The sequence below is a fragment of the Bombina bombina genome, chromosome 6 (assembly GCF_027579735.1).
Source record: "Bombina bombina isolate aBomBom1 chromosome 6, aBomBom1.pri, whole genome shotgun sequence".
Classification (NCBI taxonomy): domain Eukaryota; kingdom Metazoa; phylum Chordata; class Amphibia; order Anura; family Bombinatoridae; genus Bombina; species Bombina bombina.
In genome coordinates, this window is record NC_069504.1 from 353235330 (window position 1) to 353259279 (window position 23950).

At 40.4% G+C, this 23950-nt stretch overlaps 1 protein-coding gene across 1 annotated transcript in view; it reads left to right on the forward strand.

The window, feature by feature from the left end:
• The window catches only part of LOC128664426 (M-phase inducer phosphatase 1-B-like), a 510343-nt gene that overhangs the window by 20276 nt on the left and 466117 nt on the right, over nt 1–23950 (forward strand). Inside the window, exon 3 of the mRNA XM_053719257.1 lies at nt 16456–16551. Coding sequence (XP_053575232.1) covers nt 16456–16551 — 96 coding nt within the window. The remainder of the gene's footprint in view (nt 1–16455; nt 16552–23950) is intronic.

The window sequence follows — 23950 nt, forward strand, 5'->3', positions numbered from 1 at the left end:
TGGTTTGGCTTTCTACAAACATATAGATGAGTGTCCTGGGGTAAGTAAATCTTATTTTCTGTGACACTCTAAGCTATGGTTGGGCACTTTGTTTATAAAGTTCTAAATATATGTATTCAAACATTTATTTGCCTTGACTCAGAATGTTCAACTTTCCTTATTTTCAGACAGTCAGTTTCATATTTGGGATAATGCATTTGAATTAATCATTTTTTTCTTACCTTCAAAAATTTGACTCTGTTTTTCCTGTGGGCTGTTAGGCTCGCGGGGGCTGAAAATGCTTCATTTTATTGCGTCATTCTTGGCGCGGACTTTTTTGGCGCAAAAATTCTTTTCCGTTTCCGGCGTCATACGTGTCGCCGGAAGTTGCGTCATTTTTTTACGTTATTTTGCGCCAAAAATGTCGGCGTTCCGGATGTGGCGTCATTTTTGGCGCCAAAAGCATTTAGGCGCCAAATAATGTGGGCGTCTTATTTGGCGCTAAAAAATAAGGGCGTCGCTTTTGTCTCCACATTATTTAAGTCTTATTTTTTCAGTGCTTCTGGTTGCTAGAAGCTTGTTCTTTGGCATTTTTTCCCATTCCTGAAACTGTCATTTAAGGAATTTGATCAATTTTGCTTTATATGTTGTTTTTTCTCTTACATATTGCAAGATGTCTCACGTTGCATCTGAGTCAGAAGATACTACAGGAAAATCGCTGTCTACTGCTGGAGCTACCAAGCTAAGTGTATCTGCTATAATTTTTGGTATCTGTTTCTCCAGCTGTTGTTTGTATTGCATGTCATGACAAACTTATTAATGCAGATAAAATTTCCTTTAGTACTGTTACATTACCTGTTGCTGTTCCGTCAACATCTAATTTTCAGAGTGTTCCTGATAAACATAAGAGATTTTATTTTTTAAATCCATTAAGAAGGCTATGTCTGTTATTTCTCCTTCTAGTTTACATAAAAGTCTTTTAAAACTTCTCTTTTTTCAGATGAATTTTTAAATGAACATCATCATTCTGATACTGATAATGGTTCTTCTGGTTCAGAGGTTTCTGTCTCAGAGGTTGATGCTGATAAATCTTTGTATTTGTTCAAGATGGAATTTATTCGTTCTTTATTTAAAGAATTATTAATTGCATTAGAAATAGAGGATTCTGGTCCTCTTGATTCTAAATCTAAACGTTTAAATAAGGTTTTTAAATCTCCTGTAGTTATTCCAGAAGTGTTTAATCTCCCTGATGCTATTTCTGAAGTAATTTCCAGGGAATGGAATAATTTGGGTAATTCTTTTACTCCTTCTAAACGTTTAAGCAATTATATCCTGTGCCATCTGACAGATTAGAGTTTTTTGGGACAAAATCCCTAAGGTTAATGGGGCTGTCTCTTCTCCTGCTATATTTTTAGCGGATGTTGCTGCAGCTTCAACTTTTTGGATAGAAGCTTTAGCGCAACAAGTAACAGATCATAATTTTATAGCATTATTATTATTCTATAACATGCTAATAATTTTATTGGTGATACCATCTTTTGATATCATTAGAGTTGATGTCAGGTATATGTCTCTAGCTATTTTAGCTAGAACAGCTTTATGGATTAAACTTGGAATACTGATATGTCTTCTAAGTCAACTTTGCTTTCCCTTTCTTTTCAGGGTAATAAATTATTATTTCAACTGTTTCTGGAAGGAAGGGAACTTTTTTACCAAAGGATAAAAAATCTAAGGTAAATTTAGGTCTAATGATCATTTCGTTCCTTTCCTCACAATAAGGAACAAAAGCCTGATCCTTCATTCTCAGGAGCGGTATCAGTTTGGAAACTATTTCCAGTTTGGAATATATCCAAGCCTTTTAGAAAACCTATAGCCAGCTCCTAAGTACCCATGAAGGTGCGGACCTTATTCCAGCTCAGCTGGTATGAGGCAGATTACGTTTTCTTCAAAGAAATTTTGATCAATTCCGTTCTCAATTTCTGGTTTCAGAACATTGTTTCAGAAAGGTACAGAATTGGCTTCAGTTAAGGCCTCCTGCTAAGAGATTTTTTTCTTTCCCGTGTCCCAGTTAACACAGCAAAGGCTCAGCATTTCTGAAATATGTTTCAGATTTAGAGTTGGCTGGAGTAATTATGCCAGTTCCAGTTCTGGAACAGGGGCTGGGGTTTTATTTTATCTCTTCATTGTACTAAAGAAGGTCAATTCCTTCAGACCAGTTTCGGATCTATCAATATTGAATCGTTATGTAAGGATACCAACATTCAAGATGGTTACTGTAGGACTGTCCTGCCTTTTGTTTAGCAAGGGCATTATATGTCTACAATAGATTTACAGGATGTGTATCTACATATTCCGATTCATCCAGATCACTTTTAGTGTCTGAGATTCTCTTTTTAGACATGCATTACCAGTTTTGTGGCTCTACCGTTTGGCCTAGCCTCAGTTCCAAGAATTTCTTTCAAAGGTTCTCGGTGCCCTTCTTTCTGTAATCAGAGAACAGGGTTTTTTGGTATTTCCTTATTGGACAATATCTGGGTACTTGCTCAGTCTTCTCATTTTCGAAGAATCTCATACGAATCGACTTGTGTTGTTTCTTCAAGTTCATGGTTGGAGGATCAATTTACCAATCAGTTCATTGATTCCTCAGACAAGTGTAACCTTTTTAGGTTTCTAGAATAGATTGTGTCTATGACTCTGTCCTTGTCAGACAAGAGAAGTTTAACATTGATATCAGCTTGTCAAAACCTTCAGTCACAATCATTCCCTTTGGTAGCCTTATGCATGGAAATTTTAGGTCTTAGGACTGCCGCATCAAATGCGATCTCCTTTGCTCGTTTTCACATGCGACCTCTTCAGCTCTGTATGCTGAACCAATGGTGCAGGGATTACTCAAAGATATCTCAATTAATATCTTTAAACCGATTATACGACACTCTCTGACATGGTGGGCAGATCACCATCGTTTAGTTCAGGGGGCTTCTTTGTTCTTCCGACCTGGACTATAATCTCAACAGATGAAAGTCTTACAGGTTGGGGAGCTGTGTGGGGGTATCTGACGGCACAAGGGGTTTGGGAATCTCAGGAGGTGAGATTTCCGATCTATATTTGGAACTCCGTGCAATTTCAGAGCTCTTCAGTCTTGGCCTCTTCTGAAGAGAGAGTTGTTCATTTGTTTTCAGATAAGACAATGTCACAACTGTGGCATGCATCAATCATCAAGGAGGGACTCACAGTCCTCTGGCTATGAAAGAAGTATCTCGAATTTTGGTTTGGGTGGAATCCAGCTCCTGTCTAATCTCTGCGGTTCATATCCCAGGTATGGACAATTGGAAAGCGGATTATCTCAGTCGCCAAACGTTGCACCTGGGCGAATGGTCTTCACCCAGAGGTATTTCCTCAGATTGTTCAAATGTGGGAACTCTCAGAAATAGATCTGATGGTTTCTCATCTAAACAAGAAACTTCCCTGGTATCTGTCCGGATCCAGGGATCCTCGGGCGGAGGCAGTGGATGCATTATCTCTTCCTTACAAGTGTCATCCTGCCTATATCTTTCCGCCTCTTGTTCTTCTTCCAAGGGTATTCTTAATATTCTAAAGGAATGCTCGTTTGTCCTGCTGGTAGCTCCAGCATGGCCTCACAGGTTTTGGTATGCGGATCTTGTCCGGATGGCCTCTTGCCAGCTGTGGACTCTTCCGTTAAGATCAGTCTTTCTGTCTCAAGGTTCTTTTTTCCATCAGGATCTCAAAACCTTAATTTTAAGGTGTGGAGTTTGAACGCTTGATTCTTGGTCAAAGAGGTTTCTCTGACTCTGTGATTGATACTATGTGACAGGCTCGTAAATCTGTATCTAGAGAGATATATTATAGAGTCTGGAAGACTTATATTTCTTCAGGATGGTTTAGATAAAGGTTTGTCCGCAAGTTTCTTGAAAGACAAATCTCTGCTCTTTCTGTTCTTTTTCATAGAAGGATTGCTAATCTTCCTGATATTCGTTGTTTTGTACAAGCTTTGGTTTGTATAAAACCTGTCATTAAGTCAATTTCTCCTCTTTGGAGTTTGAATTTGGTTCTGGGGGCTCTTCAAGCTTCTCCTTTTGAACCCATGCATTCTTTGGTCGTTATATTACTTTCTTGGAAAGTTTTTTGTTTCTTTTGGCCATCTCTTCTGCCAGAAGAATCTCTGAATTATCTACTCTTTTTTGTGAGTCTCCTTTTCTGATTTTGCATCAGGATAAGGCGGTGCTGCGAACTTCTTTTGAATTTTTTACCTAAGGTTGTGAATTCTAACAACATTAGTAGAGAAATTGTGGTTCCTTCATTATGTCCTAATCCTATGAATTCTAAGGAGAAATCATTGCATTTTTTGGATGCTGTTAGAGCTTTGTATTATTATGTTGAAGCTACTAAGTCTTTCCGAAAGACTTCTAGTCTATTTGTCATCTTTTCCGGTTCTAGAAAAGACCAGAAAGCTTCTGCCATTTCTTTGGCATCTTGGTTGAAATCTTTATTTCATCATGCCTATGTTGAGTCGGGTAACACTCCGCCTCAAAGGATTACAGCTCATTCTACTAGGTCAGTTTCTACTTCCTGGGCGTTTAAGAATGAAGCTTCGGTTGATCAGATTTGCAAAACAGCAACTTGGTCCTCTTTGCATACTTTTACTAAATTCTACCATTTTGATGTGTTTTCTTCTTCTGAAGCAGTTTTTGGTAGAAACGTACTTCAGGCAGTGGTTTCAGTTTGAATCTTCTGCTTATGTTTTTTCATTAAAATTTTATTCTGGGTGTGGATTATTTTCAGCAGGAATTGGCTGTCTTTATTTTATCCCTCCCTCTCTAGTGACTCTTGTGTGGAAAGATCCACATCTTGGGTAGTCATTATCCCATACGTCACTAGCTCATGGACTCTTGCTAATTACATGAAAGAAAACATAATTTATGTAAGAACTTACCTGATAAATTCATTTCTTTCATATTAGCAAGAGTCCATGAGGCCCGCCCTTTTTTTGTGGTGGTTATGATTTTTTTGTATAAAGCACAATTATTCCAATTCCTTATTTTATATGCTTTCGCACTTTTTTCTTATCACCCCACTTCTTGGCTATTCGTTAAACTGAATTGTGGGTGTGGTGAGGGGTGTATTTATAGGCATTTTGAGGTTTGGGAAACTTTGCCCCTCCTGGTAGGAATGTATATCCCATACGTCACTAGCTCATGGACTCTTGCTAATATGAAAGAAATGAATTTATCAGGTAAGTTCTTACATAAATTATGTTTTTACTGTTACTGGGGTGCAAGAGGATATTTGCAGCTTAATCTAAAGTAAGGTTTTAAGATCACTAAGGTGTTGACTGTCCCTTTTAAATATTCTGGCTAAACGTAGCCAGCAATTGAAAAAATTAAAATACAGGGCCTCGATCCGATATGCAGCGTCGCCCGCAAAAGCCGGCGACGCCAAATTTTGCGTGGGTTTGGTATCCTTTATACGGCGTAACCTAGAAGTTACGCTCGTATATTTCTATAGTTTTCTCCAACATAGGTGTGTCCGGTCCACGGCGTCATCCTTACTTGTGGGATATTCTCTTCCCCAACAGGAAATGGCAAAGAGCCCAGCAAAGCTGGTCACATGATCCCTCCTAGGCTCCGCCTACCCCAGTCATTCTCTTTGCCGTTGTACAGGCAACATCTCCACGGAGATGGCTTAGAGTTTTTTAGTGTTTAACTGTAGTTTTTCATTATTCAATCAAGAGTTTGTTATTTTCAAATAGTGCTGGTACGTACTATTTACTCAGAAACAGAAAAGAGATGAAGAATTCTGTTTGTATGAGGAAAATGATTTTAGCAACCGTAACTAAAATCCATGGCTGTTCCACACAGGACTGTTGAGAGCATTAACTTCAGTTGGGGGAACAGTTTGCAGTCCTTTGCTGCTTGAGGTATGACACATTCTAACAAGACGATGTAATGCTGGAAGCTGTCATTTTCCCTATGGGATCCGGTAAGCCATGTTTATTACGATTGTAAATAAGGGCTTCACAAGGGCTTATTTAGACTGTAGACATTTTTTGGGCTAAATCGATTGATATTAACACTTATTTAGCCTTGAGGAATCATTTATTCTGGGTATTTTGATATAATAATATCGGCAGGCACTGTTTTAGACACCTTATTCTTTAGGGGCTTTCCCAAAGCATAGGCAGAGTCTCATTTTCGCGCCGGTGTTGCGCACTTGTTTTTGAGAGGCATGGCATGCAGTCGCATGTGAGAGGAGCTCTGATACTTATAAAAGACTTCTGAAGGCATCATTTGGTATCGTATTCCCCTTGGGTTTGGTTGGGTCTCAGCAAAGCAGATACCAGGGACTGTAAAGGGGTTAAAGCTTAAAACGGCTCCGGTTCCGTTATTTTAAGGGTTAAAGCTTCCAAAATTGGTGTGCAATATTTTCAAGGCTTTAAGACACTGTGGTGAAAGTTTGGTGAATTTTGAACAATTCCTTCATGTTTTTTCGCAATTGCAGTATTAAAGTGTGTTCAGTTTAAAATTTAAAGTGACAGTAACGGTTTTATTTCAAAACGTTTTTTGTACTTTCTTATCAAGTTTATGCCTGTTTAACATGTCTGAACTACCAGATAGACTGTGTTCTGAATGTGGGGAAGCCAGAATTCCTATTCATTTAAATAATTGTGATTTATGTGATAATGACAATGATGCCCAAGATGATTCCTCAAGTGAGGGGAGTAAGCATGGTACTGCATCATTCCCTCCTTCGTCTACACGAGTCTTGCCCACTCAGGAGGCCCCTAGTACATCTAGCGCGCCAATACTCCTTACTATGCAACAATTAACGGCTGTAATGGATAATTCTGTCAAAAACATTTTAGCCAAAATGAACCCTTGTCAGCGTAAGCGTGGATGCTCTGTTTTAGTTACTGAAGAGCATGACGACGCTGATATTAATATCTCTGAAGGGCCCCTAACCCAATCTGAGGGGGCCAGGGAGGTTTTGTCTGAGGGAGAAATTACTGATTTAGGGAACATTTCTCAGCAGGCTGAATCTGATGTGATTACTTTTAAATTTAAATTGGAACATCTCCGCATTTTGCTTAAGGAGGTATTATCCACTCTGGATGATTGTGAAAATTTGGTCATCCCAGAGAAACTATGTAAAATGGACAAGTTCCTAGAGGTGCCGGGGCTCCCAGAAGCTTTTCCTATACCCAAGCGGGTGGCGGACATTGTTAATAAAGAATGGGAAAGGCCCGGTATTCCTTTCGTCCCTCCCCCCATATTTAAAAAATTGTTTCCTATGGTCGACCCCAGAAAGGCCTTATGGCAGTCAGTCCCCAAGGTCGAGGGAGCGGTTTCTACTTTAAACAAACGCACCACTATTCCCATAGAGGATAGTTGTGCTTTCAAAGATCCTATGGATAAAAAATTAGAAGGTTTGCTTAAAAAGATGTTTGTTCAGCAGGGTTACCTTCTACAACCCATTTCATGCATTGTCCCTGTCACTACAGCCGCATATTTCTGGTTTGATGAACTGATTAAGGTGCTCGATAGTGACTCTCCTCCTTATGAGGAGATTATGGACAGAGTCAATGCTCTCAAATTGGCTAATTCTTTCACTCTAGACGCCTCTTTGCAATTGGCTAAGTTAGCGGCTAAGAATTCTGGGTTTGCTATTGTGGCGCGCAGAGCGCTTTGGTTGAAATCTTGGTCGGCTGATGCGTCTTCCAAGAACAAGCTACTAAACATTCCTTTCAAGGGGAAAACGCTGTTTGGTCCTGACTTGAAAGAGATTATCTCTGATATCACTGGGGGTAAGGGCCATGCCCTTCCTCAGGATCGGCCTTTCAAGGCAAAAAATAGACCTAATTTTCGTCCCTTTCGTAAAAACGGACCAGCCCAAGGTGCTACGTCCTCTAAGCAAGAAGGTAATACTTCTCAGGCCAAGCCAGCTTGGAGACCAATGCAAGGCTGGAACAAGGGAAAGCAGGCAAAGAAACCTGCCACTGCTACCAAGACAGCATGAAATATCGGCCCCCGATCCGGGACCGGATCTGGTGGGGGGCAGACTCTCTCTCTTCGCTCAGGCTTGGGCAAGAGATGTTCTGGATCCTTGGGCGCTAGAAATTGTCTCCCAGGGTTATCTTCTGGAATTCAAGGGACTTCCCCCAAGGGGAAGGTTCCACAGGTCTCAGTTGTCTTCAGACCACATAAAAAGACAGGCGTTCTTACATTGCGTAGAAGACCTGTTAAAAATGGGAGTGATTCATCCTGTTCCATTGAGAGAACAAGGGATGGGGTTCTACTCCAATCTGTTCATAGTTCCCAAAAAAGAGGGAACATTCAGACCAATCCTAGATCTCAAGATCTTAAACAAATTTCTCAAGGTCCCATCTTTCAAGATGGAAACCATTCGAACTATCCTTCCTTCCATCCAGGAAGGTCAATTCATGACCACGGTGGATTTAAAGGATGCGTATCTACATATTCCTATCCACAAGGAACATCATCGGTTCCTAAGGTTTGCATTCCTGGACAAACATTACCAGTTCGTGGCGCTTCCTTTCGGATTAGCCACTGCTCCAAGGATTTTCACAAAGGTACTAGGGTCCCTTCTAGCTGTGCTAAGACCAAGGGGCATTGCAGTAGTACCTTACCTGGACGACATTCTGATTCAAGCGTCGTCCCTCCCTCGAGCAAAGGCTCACACGGACATCGTCCTGGCCTTTCTCAGATCGCACGGCTGGAAAGTGAACGTGGAAAAGAGTTCTCTATCCCCGTCAACAAGGGTTCCCTTCTTGGGAACAATTATAGACTCCTCAGAAATGAGGATTTTTCTAACAGAGGCCAGAAAGACAAAGCTTCTGGACTCTTGTCGAATACTTCATTCCGTTCCTCTTCCTTCCGTAGCTCAGTGCATGGAAGTGATCGGGTTGATGGTAGCGGCAATGGACATAGTTCCTTTTGCGCGCATTCATCTAAGACCATTACAACTGTGCATGCTCAGTCAGTGGAATGGGGACTATACAGACTTGTCTCCAAAGATACAAGTAAATCAGAGGACCAGAGACTCACTCCGTTGGTGGCTGTCCCTGGACAACCTGTCACGAGGGATGACATTCCACAGACCAGAGTGGGTCATTGTCACGACCGACGCCAGTCTGATGGGCTGGGGCGCGGTCTGGGGATCCCTGAAAGCTCAGGGTCTTTGGTCTCGGGAAGAATCTCTTCTACCGATAAATATTCTGGAACTGAGAGCGATATTCAATGCTCTCAAGGCTTGGCCTCAGCTAGCGAGGACCAAGTTCATACGGTTTCAATCAGACAACATGACGACTGTTGCGTACATCAACCATCAGGGGGGAACAAGGAGTTCCCTAGCGATGGAAGAAGTGACCAAGATTATTCTATGGGCGGAGTCTCACTCCTGCCACCTGTCTGCTATCCACATCCCGGGAGTGGAAAATTGGGAAGCGGATTTTCTGAGTCGTCAGACATTGCATCCGGGGGAGTGGGAACTCCATCCGGAAATCTTTGCCCAAGTCACTCAACTTTGGGGCATTCCAGACATGGATCTGATGGCCTCTCGTCAGAACTTCAAAGTTCCTTGCTACGGGTCCAGATCCAGGGATCCCAAGGCGGCTCTAGTGGATGCACTAGTAGCACCTTGGACCTTCAAACTAGCTTATGTGTTCCCGCCGTTTCCTCTCATCCCCAGGCTGGTAGCCAGGATCAATCAGGAGAGGGCGTCGGTGATCTTGATAGCTCCTGCGTGGCCACGCAGGACTTGGTATGCAGATCTGGTGAATATGTCATCGGCTCCACCTTGGAAGCTACCTTTGAGACGAGACCTTCTTGTTCAGGGTCCGTTCGAACATCCGAATCTGGTTTCACTCCAGCTGACTGCTTGGAGATTGAACGCTTGATTTTATCGAAGCGAGGTTTCTCAGATTCTGTTATCGATACTCTTGTTCAGGCCAGAAAGCCTGTAACTAGAAAGATTTACCACAAAATTTGGAAAAAATATATCTGTTGGTGTGAATCTAAAGGATTCCCTTGGGACAAGGTTAAGATTCCTAGGATTCTATCCTTCCTTCAAGAAGGATTGGAAAAAGGATTATCGGCAAGTTCCCTGAAGGGACAGATTTCTGCCTTGTCGGTGTTACTTCACAAAAAACTGGCAGCTGTGCCAGATGTTCAAGCCTTTGTTCAGGCTCTGGTTAGAATCAAGCCTGTTTACAAACCTTTGGCTCCTCCTTGGAGTCTCAATTTAGTTCTTTCAGTTCTTCAGGGGGTTCCGTTTGAACCCTTACATTCCGTTGATATTAAGTTATTATCTTGGAAAGTTTTGTTTTTAGTTGCAATTTCTTCTGCTAGAAGAGTTTCAGAATTATCTGCTCTGCAGTGTTCTCCTCCTTATCTGGTGTTCCATGCAGATAAGGTGGTTTTACGTACTAAACCTGGTTTTCTTCCAAAAGTTGTTTCTAACAAAAACATTAACCAGGAGATTATCGTACCTTCTCTGTGTCCGAAACCAGTTTCAAAGAAGGAACGCTTGTTGCACAATTTGGATGTTGTTCGCGCTCTAAAATTCTATTTAGATGCTACAAAGGATTTTAGACAAACATCTTCCCTGTTTGTTGTTTATTCAGGTAAAAGGAGAGGTCAAAAAGCAACTTCTACCTCTCTCTCTTTTTGGATTAAAAGCATCATCAGATTGGCTTACGAGACTGCCGGACGGCAGCCTCCCGAAAGAATCACGGCTCATTCCACTAGGGCTGTGGCTTCCACATGGGCCTTCAAGAACGAGGCTTCTGTTGATCAGATATGTAGGGCAGCGACTTGGTCTTCACTGCACACTTTTACCAAATTTTACAAGTTTGATACTTTTGCTTCTTCTGAGGCTATTTTTGGGAGAAAGGTTTTGCAAGCCGTGGTGCCTTCCATTTAGGTGACCTGATTTGCTCCCTCCCTTCATCCGTGTCCTAAAGCTTTGGTATTGGTTCCCACAAGTAAGGATGACGCCGTGGACCGGACACACCTATGTTGGAGAAAACAGAATTTATGTTTACCTGATAAATTTCTTTCTCCAACGGTGTGTCCGGTCCACGGCCCGCCCTGGTTTTTTAATCAGGTCTGATAATTTATTTTCTTTAACTACAGTCACCACGGTACCATATGGTTTCTCCTATGCTATTATTCCTCCTTAACGTCGGTCGAATGACTGGGGTAGGCGGAGCCTAGGAGGGATCATGTGACCAGCTTTGCTGGGCTCTTTGCCATTTCCTGTTGGGGAAGAGAATATCCCACAAGTAAGGATGACGCCGTGGACCGGACACACCGTTGGAGAAAGAAATTTATCAGGTAAACATAAATTCTGTTTTTTGGCCCATAGGCAGGTATACCAAACCCGCGCAGTTTGGTATCCAATATACAGCGTATTAGGGTTAATATAGTTATTATATTATATATATTAACCCTAATTATATTAGGGTTAATATCGTTATTATATTATATATATATATATATATATATATATATATATATATATATATATATATATATATATATATATATATTAAGTATAATAACCCTATCTAACTCTAACATCCCTAACTAAATTCTTATTAAAATAAATCTAATATTAATATTATTAATTAAAATATTCCTATTTAAATCTAAATACTTACCTATAAAATAAACCCTAAAATAGCTACAATATAATTAATAATTAAATTGTAGCTATTTTAGGGTTTATATTTATTTTACAGGTAACTTGGTATTTATTTTAACTAGGTACAATAGCTATTAAATAGTTAATAACTATTTAATAGCTACCTAGTTAAAATAATTACCAATTTACCTGTAAAATAAATCCTAACCTAAGTTACAAATACACCTACACTATCAATAAATTAAATAAACTACAAATATCTAAAATACAATAAAATAAACTAAATTACAAAAAACCCCACTAAATTACAAAAAATAAAAAAAGATTACAAGATTTTTAAGATAATTACACCTATTCTAAGCCCCCTAATAAAATAATAAAGCCCCCCAAAATAAAAAAATTTCCCTACCCTATTCTAAATTAAAAAATTTAACAGCTCTATTACATTACCAGCCCTTAAAAGGGCCTTTTGCCTGTAAAAGCCCCCCCACAAAACCACCTCCCAACATTACAACCCACCACCCACATACCCCTACTCTAACCCAAAGCCCCCTTAAATAAACCTAACACTACCCCCCTGAAGATCTCCCTACCTTGTCTTCACCCAGCCGGGCAGAACTCTTCATCCGATCCGGGTGATGTCTTCAATCAAGCGGCAGAGAAGAAGTCTTCCATCCGGCGATGTCTTCATCCAAGCGGCAAAGAAGAAGTCTTCCATCCGGCGATTTCTTCAATCAAGCGGCAGAGAAGAGGTCCTCCATCGGGGGAAGTTTTCTTCCAAGCGGCATCTTCAATCTTCTTTCTTCGCTCCTCCAACGCGGAACATCCATCCGGCACAACGACTTCCCGACGAATGAGGTTCCTTTAAATGACGTCATCCAAGATTGCGTCCGTCGAATTCCGATTGGCTAATAGGATTCTATCAGCCAATCGGAATTAAGGTAGAAAAATCTGATTGGCTGATTGAATCAGCCAATCGGATTGAACGTGAATCTGATTGGCTGATTCAATCAGCCAATCAGATTTTTCTACCTTAATTCCGATTGGCTGATAGAATCCTATCAGCCAATCGGAATTCGACGGACTCCATCTTGGATGACGTCATTTAAAGGAACCTTATTCGTCGGGAAGTCGTCGTGCCGGATGGATGTTCCGCGTCGGAGGAGGGATGAAAGAAGATTGAAGATGCCGCTTCGAAGAAAACTTTGCCCCGATGGAGGGCCTTTTCTCTGCCGCTTGATTGAAGACCTCGCCGGATGGAAGACTTCTTCTTTGCCGCTTGGATGAAGACATCGCCGGATTGAAGACTTCTTCTCTGCCGCTTGATTGAAGACATCGCCCGGATTGGATGAAGAGTTCTGCCCGGCTGGGTGAAGACAAGGTAGGGAGATCTTCAGGGGGGTAGTGTTAGGTTTATTTAAGGGGGGTTTGGGTTAGAGTAGGGGTATGTGGGTGGTGGGTTGTAATGTTGGGGGTGGTATTGTGGGGGTTTTTACAGGCAAAAGAGCTGATTTCTTTGGGGCATGCCCCGCAAAAGGCCCTTTTAAGGGCTGGTAAGGTAATAGAGCTGTTAACTTTTTAAATTTAGAATAGGGTAGGGACATTTTTTTATTTTGGGGGGCTTTATTATTTTATTAGGGGGCTTAGAATAGGTGTAATTAGCTTAAAAATCTTGTAATCTTTTTTTATTGTTTGTAATTTAGTGTTTGTTTTTTTTTTGTAATTTAGTTTAGTTTATTTTATTGTATTTTATTTTAGATATTTGTAGTTTATTTAATTTATTGATAGTGTAGGTGTATTTGTAACTTAGGTTAGGATTTATTTTTTAGGTAAATTGGTAATTATTTTAACTAGATAGCTATTAAATAGTTATTAACTATTTAATAGCTATTGTACCTAGTTAAAATAAATACCAAGTTACCTGTAAAATAAATATAAACCCTAAAATAGCTACAATGTAATTATTAATTATATTGTAGCTATTTTAGGGTTTATTTTATAGGTAAGTATTTAGATTTAAATAGGAATATTTTATTTTTTATTTTTTTTTAAACCAGCTTTATTAAGAAACAATAAGAAGTATACAATAAGAATAAATAGGAATATTTTAATTAATAATATTATTAGATTTATTTTAATAACAATTTAGTTAGGGATGTTAGAGTTAGATAGGGTTATTATACTTAATATATATATAATATAATAACGATATTAACTAATTAGGGTTAATATAGTTAATATATATAATAACTATATTAACCCTAATATAATTAGGGTTAATATAGCTGGCGGCGGTATAGGGGGATTAGATTAGGGGTTAATGTATTTAATATAGCTGGCGGCGGTATAGGGGGATTAGATTAGGGGTTAATTAATTTAATATAGCTGGCTGCGGTATAGGGGGATTAAATTAGGGGTTAATGTAATTAATATAGCTGGCGGCGGGGTAGGGGAATTAAATTAGGGGTTAATAATTTTAATATAGCTGGCGGCGGGGTAGGAGCTCACATTAGGGGGTAGGTAATATAGATGGCGGCAGTGTAAGGGGCTCACATTAGGGGGTAGGTAATGTATATGGCGGCGGTGTAAGGGGCTCACATTAGGGGGTAGGTAATGTAGATGGCGGCGGTGTAAGGAGATCACATTAGGGGGTAGTTAATGTAGATGGCGGCGGTGTAAGGGGATCACATTAGGGGGTAGGTAATGTAGATGGCGGCGGTGTAAGGAGATCACATTATGGGGTAGGTAATGTTTTTTGTAATTTAGTTTAGTTTATTTTATTGTATTTTATTTTAGATATTTGTAGTTTATTTAATTTATTGATAGTGTAGGTGTATTTGTAACTTAGGTTAGGATTTATTTTTTAGGTAAATTGGTAATTATTTTAACTAGGTAGCTATGAAATAGTTATTAACTATTTAATAGCTATTGTACCTAGTTAAAATAAATACCAAGTTACCTGTAAAATATAAACCCTAAAATAGCTAAAATGTAATTATTAAATATATTGTAGCTATTTTAGGGTTTATTTTATAGGTAAGTATTTAGATTTAAATAGGAATATTTTAATTAATAATATTAATATTAATTAGATTTATTTTAATAAGAATTTAGTTAGGGATGTTAGAGTTAGATAGGGTTATTATACTTAATATATATATAATATAATAACGATATTAACCCTAATATAATTAGGGTTAACATAGTTAATATAGCTGGCGGCGGTGTAGGGGGATTAGATTAGGGGTTAATGTATTTAATATAGCTGGCAGCGGTATAGGGGGATTAGATTAGGGGTTAATTAATTTAATATAGCTGGCGGCGGTATAGGGGGATTAAATTAGGGGTTAATGTAATTAATATAGCTGGCGGCGGGGTAGGGGGATTAAATTAGGGGTTAATAATTTTAATATAGCTGGCGGCGGGGTAGGAGCTCACATTAGGGGGTAGGTAATGTAGATGGCGGCGGTGTAAGGGGCTCACATTAGGGGGTAGGTAATGTAGATGGCGGCGGTGTAAGGGGTTCACATTAGGGGCTAGGTAATGTAGATGGCGGCAGTGTAAGGGGCTCACATTAGGGGGTAGGTAATGTAGATGGCGGCGGTGTAAGGAGATCACATTAGGGGATAGTTAATGTCGTGGCCGGACTTTTGGCCGACGGACTTTTGTGGCTGTCCGATAACAGTCCGGCCACGAGATAGATTTGATTTGATAGATAGATACATAGATTAGATAGATAGATCAATAGATGCAATAGATACATTTGATAGATACGATAGATAGATAGATTTGATAGATAAATAGATAGATTTGATAGATAGATAGATAATTTCCCAGACAGAGAATTACAAGACGTGCGCCTGACACCCATGGTAAGGTTCCCAGAGGCAGTTGCGCCGCCCGAGGCTCTGATTAGAACAGAGCACTCTGGAACGCATCTGCCCTCGGCCGTCATCAGAACATTCTTTAGCTTTCTGTCTGTCGGCCAAATGTCCGTCTGCCAAATGTCCTTCTGCATTTTGTCAGAGCACCAGTTAATGTAGATGGCGGCGGTGTAAGGGGATCACATTAGGGGGTAGGTAATGTAGATGGCGGCGGTGTAAGGAGATAACATTATGGGGTAGGTAATGTAGATGGCGGTGGTGTAAGGGGCTCACATTAGAGGGTAGGTTATGTAGGTGGCGGCGGGGTAGGAGCTCACATTAGGGGGTAATATAGATAATGTAGGTGGCGGCGGGGGTCCGGGAGCGGCGGTTTAGGGGTTAATAACTTTATTAGGTGGCGGCGGGGTCCGGGAGCGGCGGTTTAGGGGTTAATACATTTTTTATTGTTAGGATAGTGAGGGGGGATAGCGGATAGAGGGTTAGACGTGTCGGGCTATGTTTGGGAGGCGTGTTAAACAGTATGGGTGATTTTATAACTTAGTTAGGTTTTGTAGGCGCCGGCAGTTTCTAAAGTGCCGTAAGTCACTGGCGACTCAAGAAATTTGTACTTACGCAGATTTCTGGACATCGCTGGTTTATCCGAATTACGGCACTTTAGCCTCTGACGGCGCCGTATATGGGATAGCTCGAGTTGCGAGCTGAAACTACGGGCGGCGGGGGTTCCCTGGCTTGCGCCGCAAACTACGATCTATATCGGATTGCGCCCCAGATGGGCAGTGGCTATTAAAATGTAATTTTTCCTATTAATGTTACATTTTTAGTTATTATGAAAATAGGTTGTTTTTTTTGTTTTGTTTTTTTAGCAGATATTTCATAAGGTTTGAAAAGAAATTTGTTTATATGTATTTTTCAGGATGACAGATTGTTTAGGAATCCTGGGAAATTAAGCCCTCTGCTGTTACCACAAGAAACACATGAAGTACAACTATCTCCAACATTTGGAGCCAATGTGAGTATTATGTTTTGTGAATGGATTAGATGTAAATTATAATGACTAACATATAAAGCTAAGGCATTTGAACATATATCTACAAAAAAAAAGACTGTTTTGGAATTATGAACATCTTTAAAATAGTGTTATTTAATTGCTTTGACAAACTGTATCAACATTGTCTAGTAAATAGCTATGCTGCGAAAAATCGTGAAGCTAAGGATTATGGTTGAGCTGGCAACACACATGGAGATATTCTAGGGTCTTTGTTGAGAAGGTTAGTTTACTGAGGCTTATGGCCCTTTTTGGTAGGTGTGTTGTGGTTGCTTTCTGCATTGCCTGGACTTTTCTCCATTGGATGGTGCCATCTTGTGACCACGTGTAGGAGTAGCATATGCTGACATTCCCACATCACACGCATGCATATCACATCACACTGCCCTTTACAACCAAGTCTGTTTTCTTCCACCACTCTATAACCACTAGATATCGGAGAGCAAAGAGCATATGGAGGTACCGGTCTCAGTCGTGCAGTTCTACCTCCATTAGAGCTTCAGTTTCTAGAGAACAATTTAATTTTTGGAGATCACATATACAGTCCAGAGGTGGAGGACAAAGTAAGCTTACATCTGCCATGCTAAGCAGATTTTGCAAATACACATTTCTTTCATGTAATTAGCAAGAGTCCTTGAGCTAGTGACGTATGGGATATACATTCCTACCAGGAGGGGCAAAGTTTCCCAAACCTTAAAATGCCTATAAATACACCCCTCACCACACCCACAATTCAGTTTTACAAACTTTGCCTCCCATGGAGGTGGTGAAGTAAGTTTGTGCTAGATTCTACGTTGATATGCGCTTCGCAGCAGGCTGAAGCCCATTTTTCCTCTCAGAGTGCAGTGAATGTTAGAGGGATGTGAAGAGAGTATTGCCTATTTGAATACAATGGTCTTCCTCTAGGGGATCTATTTCATAGGTTCTCTGTTATCGGTCGTAGAGATTTCTTCTCCTACCTCCCTTTTCAGATCGACGATATACTGGTTTGGCTATCTACTATATGTAGATGAGTGTCTTAGGGTAAGTAAGTCTTATTTTATTTATGACACTCTAAGCTATGGTTGGGCACTTTATATGTAAAGTTCTAAATATATGTGTTTAAACTTATATTTGCTATGATTCAGGATAATCAGTTTTCCTTCATTCAGACAGGCAGTTTCATTATTTGGGATAATGCATATGAATAAATAATTTTTTCTTACCTTAAAAAAAAAAAAATTTCAATTGACTTTTTTCCCTCCGGGCTGTTAGGCTCGCGGGGGCAGAAAATGCTTCAATTTATTGCGTCATTCTTGGCGCAAACTTTTTTGGCGCAAAATTGTCATTTCCGGCGCCATAGTTGACGCCAGAAGTTTGTTCGTGGTTGCGTCATTTTTTTTTACGTATGTGTGTTACAGAATTTTTTTTGCGCCAAAAAATGTGGGCATCGTTTTTGACGTCGGAGGATGTTGCGTCATACTTGGCGCCAAAAAATATGGGCGTTGTACTTGGCACCAATAATGTGGGCGTCATACTTGGCGCCAAAAAATGTGGGCGTCATACTGTTCTCCACCTTTTTTCACATTATTTAAGTCTCACTTTTTTATTGCTTCTGGTTGCTAGAGGCTTGTTTATTTTGCATCTTTTCCCATTCCTGAAACTGTCATTTAAGGAATTTGATAATTTTGCTTTATATGTTGTTTTTTCTATTACATATTGCAAGATGTCACAACCTGACCCTGGATCAGAATCTACTTCTGGAAAGACGCTGCCTGATGCTGGTTCTACCAAAGTTAAGTCCATCTGTTGTAAACTTTTGGTAACTGTTCCTCCGGCTGTAGTTTGTGTTAGTTGTCATGATAAACTTTCTAACGCAGATAGTGTCTCCATTAGTAATAATCCTTTACCTGTTGTTTTTCCTTCAACATCTAACGTTCAGGATGTCCCTGTTAATGTAAAAGAATTTGTTTCTAATTCTATTAGGAAGGCTCTGTCTGTTATTCCTCCTTTCAGTAAAGTAAAAGGTCTTTTAACACTTCTCATATTTCAGATGAATTTTTAAGTGATCGCAATCATTCTGACTTATCTGTTTCTGATGAGGATCTATCTGGTTCAGAAGATTCTGCTTCAGATATTGACACTGATAAATCTTCATATTTATTTAAGATGGAGTTTATTCGTTCTTTACTTAAAGAAGTGTTGATTGCATTAGATATGGAGGAGTCTAGTCCTCTTGATACTAAATCTACTAAGCGTTTAAATTCGGTTTTTAAACCTCATGTAGTTATTCCAGAAGTTTTTCCAGTTCCTGATGCTATTTCAGAAGTAATTTCTAGGGAATGGAATAGTCTGGGTACTTCATTTACTCCTTCTCCAAGGTTTAAGAAATTGTACCCTTTGCCATCTGATAGATTAGAGTTTTGGGACAAAATCCCTAAAGTTGATGGGGCTATCTCTACTCTTGCTAAACGTACTACTATTCCTACGGCGGATAGTACTTCCTTTAAGGATCCTTTAGATAGGAAGCTTGAATCCTTTCTAAGGAGAGCTTATTTATGTTCAGGTAATCTTCTTAGACCTTCTATTTCTTTGGCTGATAATGCTGCAGCTTCCACTTTCTGGTTGGAGGCTTTAGCGCAACAAGTGTCAGACCATAATGCTTATAGCATTGTTAAACTTCTTCAACATGCTAATAACTTTATTTGTGATGCCATTTTTGATATCATTAGAATTGATGTCAGGTATATGTCTTTAGCTATTTTAGCTAGAAGAGCTTTATGGCTTAAATCTTGGAATGCAGATATGACTTCTAAGTCAACTTTGCTTTCTCTTTCTTTCCAAGGTAATAAATTATTTGGTTCACAGTTGGATTCTATAATTTCAACTGTTACTGGGGGGAAAGGAACCTTTTTGCCTCAGGACAAAAAATCTAAAGGTAAATATAGGGCTGCTAATCGTTTTCGTTCCTTTCGTCAGAATAAGGAACATAAGCCTGACCCTTCCCCTAAAGGAACGGTTTCCGTTTGAAAACCTTCAGCAGTCTGGAATAAATCCAAGCCTTTTAGAAAGTCAAAACCAGCTCCCAAATCCGCATGAAGGATGCGGCCCTCATTCCAGCACAGCTGGTAGGGGGCAGGTTACGATTTTTCAAAGATATTTGGATCAATTCGATTCACAGTCTTTGGATTCAGAACATTGTTTCACAAGGGTACAGAATAGGTTTCAAGGCATTCCAGTAAACCCAGTGAAGGCTCAGGCGTTTCTTAAATGTGTTTCAGACCTAGAGTTGGCTGGGGTACTTGTGCCAGTTCCAGTTCTGGAATGGGGTCTGAGGTTTTACTCAAATCTATTCATTGTACCAAAGAAGGAGAATTCCTTCAGACCAGTTCTGGATCTAAAAATATTGAATCGTTATGTAAGGATACCAACATTCAAAATGGTGACTATAAGGACTATTCTGCCTTTTGTTCAGCAAGGGCATTATATGTCTATAATAGACTTACAGGATGCATATCTTCATATTCCAATTCATCCAGATCACTATCAGTTCCTGAGATTCTCTTTTCTTCTGTTAAGTGTGATCAGTCCACGGGTCATCATTACTTCTGGGATATTACTCCTCCCCAACAGGAAGTGCAAGAGGATTCACCCAGCAGAGCTGCATATAGCTCCTCCCCTCTACGTCACTCCCAGTCATTCTCTTGCACCCAACGACTAGATAGGATGTGTGAGAGGACTATGGTGATTATACTTAGTTTTATATCTTCAATCAAAAGTTTGTTATTTTAAAATAGCACCGGAGTGTGTTATTATCTCTCTGGCAGAGTTTGAAGAAGAATCTACCAGAGTTTTTGTTATGATTTTAGCCAGAGTAGTTAAGATCATATTGCTGTTTCTCGGCCATCTGAGGAGAGGTAAACTTCAGATCAGCGGGCAGATGAATCTGCATAGAGGTATGTAGCAGTTTTTATTTTCTGACAATGGAATTGATGAGAAAATCCTGCCATACCGATATAATGTCATGTATGTATACTTTACACTTCAGTATTCTGGGGAATGGTACTTCACTAGAATTACACTGTAAGAAATACATAAAGCTGTTTAATAACTAGAGATTATGTTTAACGTTTTTGCTGGAATGTAAAATCGTTTTCATTTGCTGAGGTACTGAGTGAATAAATGTTTGGGCACTATTTTTCCACTTGGCAGTTGCTTAATCTGTTTTCTGACAGTTTCTGTTCTCCCTCACTGCTGTGTGTGAGGGGGAGGGGCCGTTTTTTGGCGCTTTCACTACGCATCAAATATTTCAGTCAGCAACTCATTGTATTCCCTGCATGATCCGGTTCATCTCTACAGAGCTCAGGGGTCTTCAAAACTTATTTTGAGGGAGGTAATTTCTCTCAGCAGAGCTGTGAGAATTATAGTTTGACTGAGATAAAAAACGTTTATTCTGTAATTTGTTTCCTGCTTTCAGAATTTGTTATCTTTGCTAATGGGATTAAACCTTTGCTAAAGTTGTGTTGTTTACAAGGATTGAGGCTATAACTGTTTCAATTTATTAATTTTCAACTGTCATAGATCTTCTGTGCTTCTTAAAGGCACAGTACGTTTTAATATTATTCTAATTGAATTGTATTTCCAAGTTGCAAGTTTATTTGCTAGTGTGTTAAACATGTCTGATTCAGAGGATGATACCTGTGTCATTTGTTGCAATGCCAAAGTGGAGCCCAATAGAAATTTATGTACTAACTGTATTGATGCTACTTTAAATAAGTCAATCTGTACAAATTGAACAAATTTCACCAAACAACGAGGGGAGAGTTATGCCGACTAACTCGCCTCACGTGTCAGTACCTACATCTCCCGCTCAGAGGGAGGTGCGTGATATTGTAGCGCCGAGTACATCTGGGCGGCCATTACAAATCACATTACAGGATATGGCTACTGTTATGACTGAGGTTTTGGCTAAATTACCAGAACTAAGAGGTAAGCGTGATCACTCTGGGGTGAGAACAGAGTGCGCTGATAATATTAGGGCCATGTCAGACACTGCGTCACAGGTGGCAGAACATGAGGACGGAGAACTTCATTCTGTGGGTGACGGTTCTGATCCAAACAGACTGGATTCAGATATTTCAAATTTTAAATTTAAGCTGGAAAACCTCCGTGTATTACTAGGGGAGGTGTTAGCGGCTCTGAATGATTGTAACACAGTTGCAATACCAGAGAAAATGTGTAGGTTGGATAAATATTTTGCGGTACCGACGAGTACTGAGGTTTTTCCTATACCTAAGAGACTTACTGAAATTGTTACTAAGGAGTGGGATAGACCCGGTGTGCCGTTCTCACCCCCTCCGATATTTAGAAAAATGTTTCCAATAGACGCCACCACAAGGGACTTATGGCAAACGGTCCCTAAGGTGGAGGGAGCAGTTTCTACCTTAGCTAAGCGTACCACTATCCCGGTGGAGGATAGCTGTGCTTTTTCAGATCCAATGGATAAAAAGTTAGAGGGTTACCTTAAGAAAATGTTTGTTCAACAAGGTTTTATATTGCAACCCCTTGCATGCATTGCGCCGATCACGGCTGCAGCGGCATTCTGGATTGAGTCTCTGGAAGAGAACATTGGTTCAGCTACTCTGGACGACATTACGGACAGGCTTAGAGTCCTTAAACTAGCTAATTCATTCATTTCGGAGGCCGTAGTACATCTTACTAAACTTACGGCGAAGAATTCAGGATTCGCCATTCAGGCACGCAGGGCGCTGTGGCTAAAATCCTGGTCAGCTGATGTTACTTCTAAGTCTAAATTGCTTAATATACCTTTCAAAGGGCAGACCTTATTCGGGCCCGGGTTGAAAGAGATTATCGCTGACATTACAGGAGGTAAAGGCCATGCCCTGCCTCAGGACAAAGCCAAAGCCAAGACTAGACAGTCTAATTTTCGTTCCTTTCGTAATTTCAAAGCAGGAGCAGCATCAACTTCCTCTGCACCAAAACAGGAAGGAGCTGTTGCTCGCTACAGACAAGGCTGGAAACCTAACCAGTCCTGGAACAAGGGCAAGCAGACTAGGAAACCTGCTGCTGCCCCTAAAACAGCATGAATTGAGGGCCCCCGATCCGGGATCGGATCTAGTGGGGGGCAGACTTTCTCTCTTCGCCCAGGCTTGGGCAAGAGATGTTCAGGATCCCTGGGCGCTAGAGATAATATCTCAGGGATACCTTCTGGACTTCAAATACTCTCCTCCAAGAGAGAGATTTCATCTGTCAAGATTGTCAACAATCCAGACAAAGAAAGAGGCGTTTCTACGCTGCGTACAAGAGCTCTTGTTAATGGGAGTAATCCATCCAGTTCCACGATCGGAACAGGGACAGGGGTTTTACTCAAATCTGTTTGTGGTTCCCAAAAAAGAGGGAACTTTCAGACCAATCCTGGACTTAAAGATCCTAAACAAATTCCTAAGAGTTCCATCGTTCAAGATGGAGACTATTCGGACAATTTTACCTATGATCACAGAGGGTCAGTACATGACCACTGTAGATTTAAAAGATGCTTACCTTCACATACCGATTCACAAAGATCATTATCGGTACCTAAGGTTTGCCTTCCTAGACAGGCATTACCAGTTTGTGGCTCTTCCATTCGGATTGGCTACAGCTCCAAGAATCTTCACAAAGGTTCTGGGTGCTCTTCTGGCGGTACTAAGACCACAGGGAATCTCGGTAGCTCCATACCTAGACGACATTCTGATACAAGCTTCAAGCTTTCAAACTGCCAAGTCTCATACAGAGTTAGTGCTGGCATTTCTAAGGTCACATGGATGGAAGGTGAACGAAAAGAAAAGTTCACTCGTTCCACTCACAAGAGTTCCCTTCCTGGGGACTCTTATAGATTCTGTAGAAATGAAGATTTACCTGACAGAGGACAGGCTAACAAGACTTCAAAGTGCTTGCCGCACCCTTCATTCCATTCAACACCCGTCAGTGGCTCAATGCATGGAGGTAATCGGCTTAATGTAGCGGCAATGGACATAGTACCCTTTGCACGCTTACACCTCAGACCACTGCAACTGTGCATGCTAAGTCAGTGGAATGGGGATTACTCAGATTTATCCCCTTCTCTGAATCTGGATCAAGAGACCAGAAATTCTCTTCTATGGTGGCTTTCTCGGCCACATCTGTCCAGGGGGGTGCCATTTAGCAGACCAGACTGGACAATTGTAACAACAGACGCCAGCCTTCTAGGTTGGGGTGCCGTCTGGAATTCTCTGAAGGCTCAGGGACAATGGAGTCAGGAGGAGAGTCTCCTGCCAATAAACATTCTGGAATTGAGAGCAGTTCTCAATGCCCTCCTGGCTTGGCCCCAGTTGACAACTCGGGG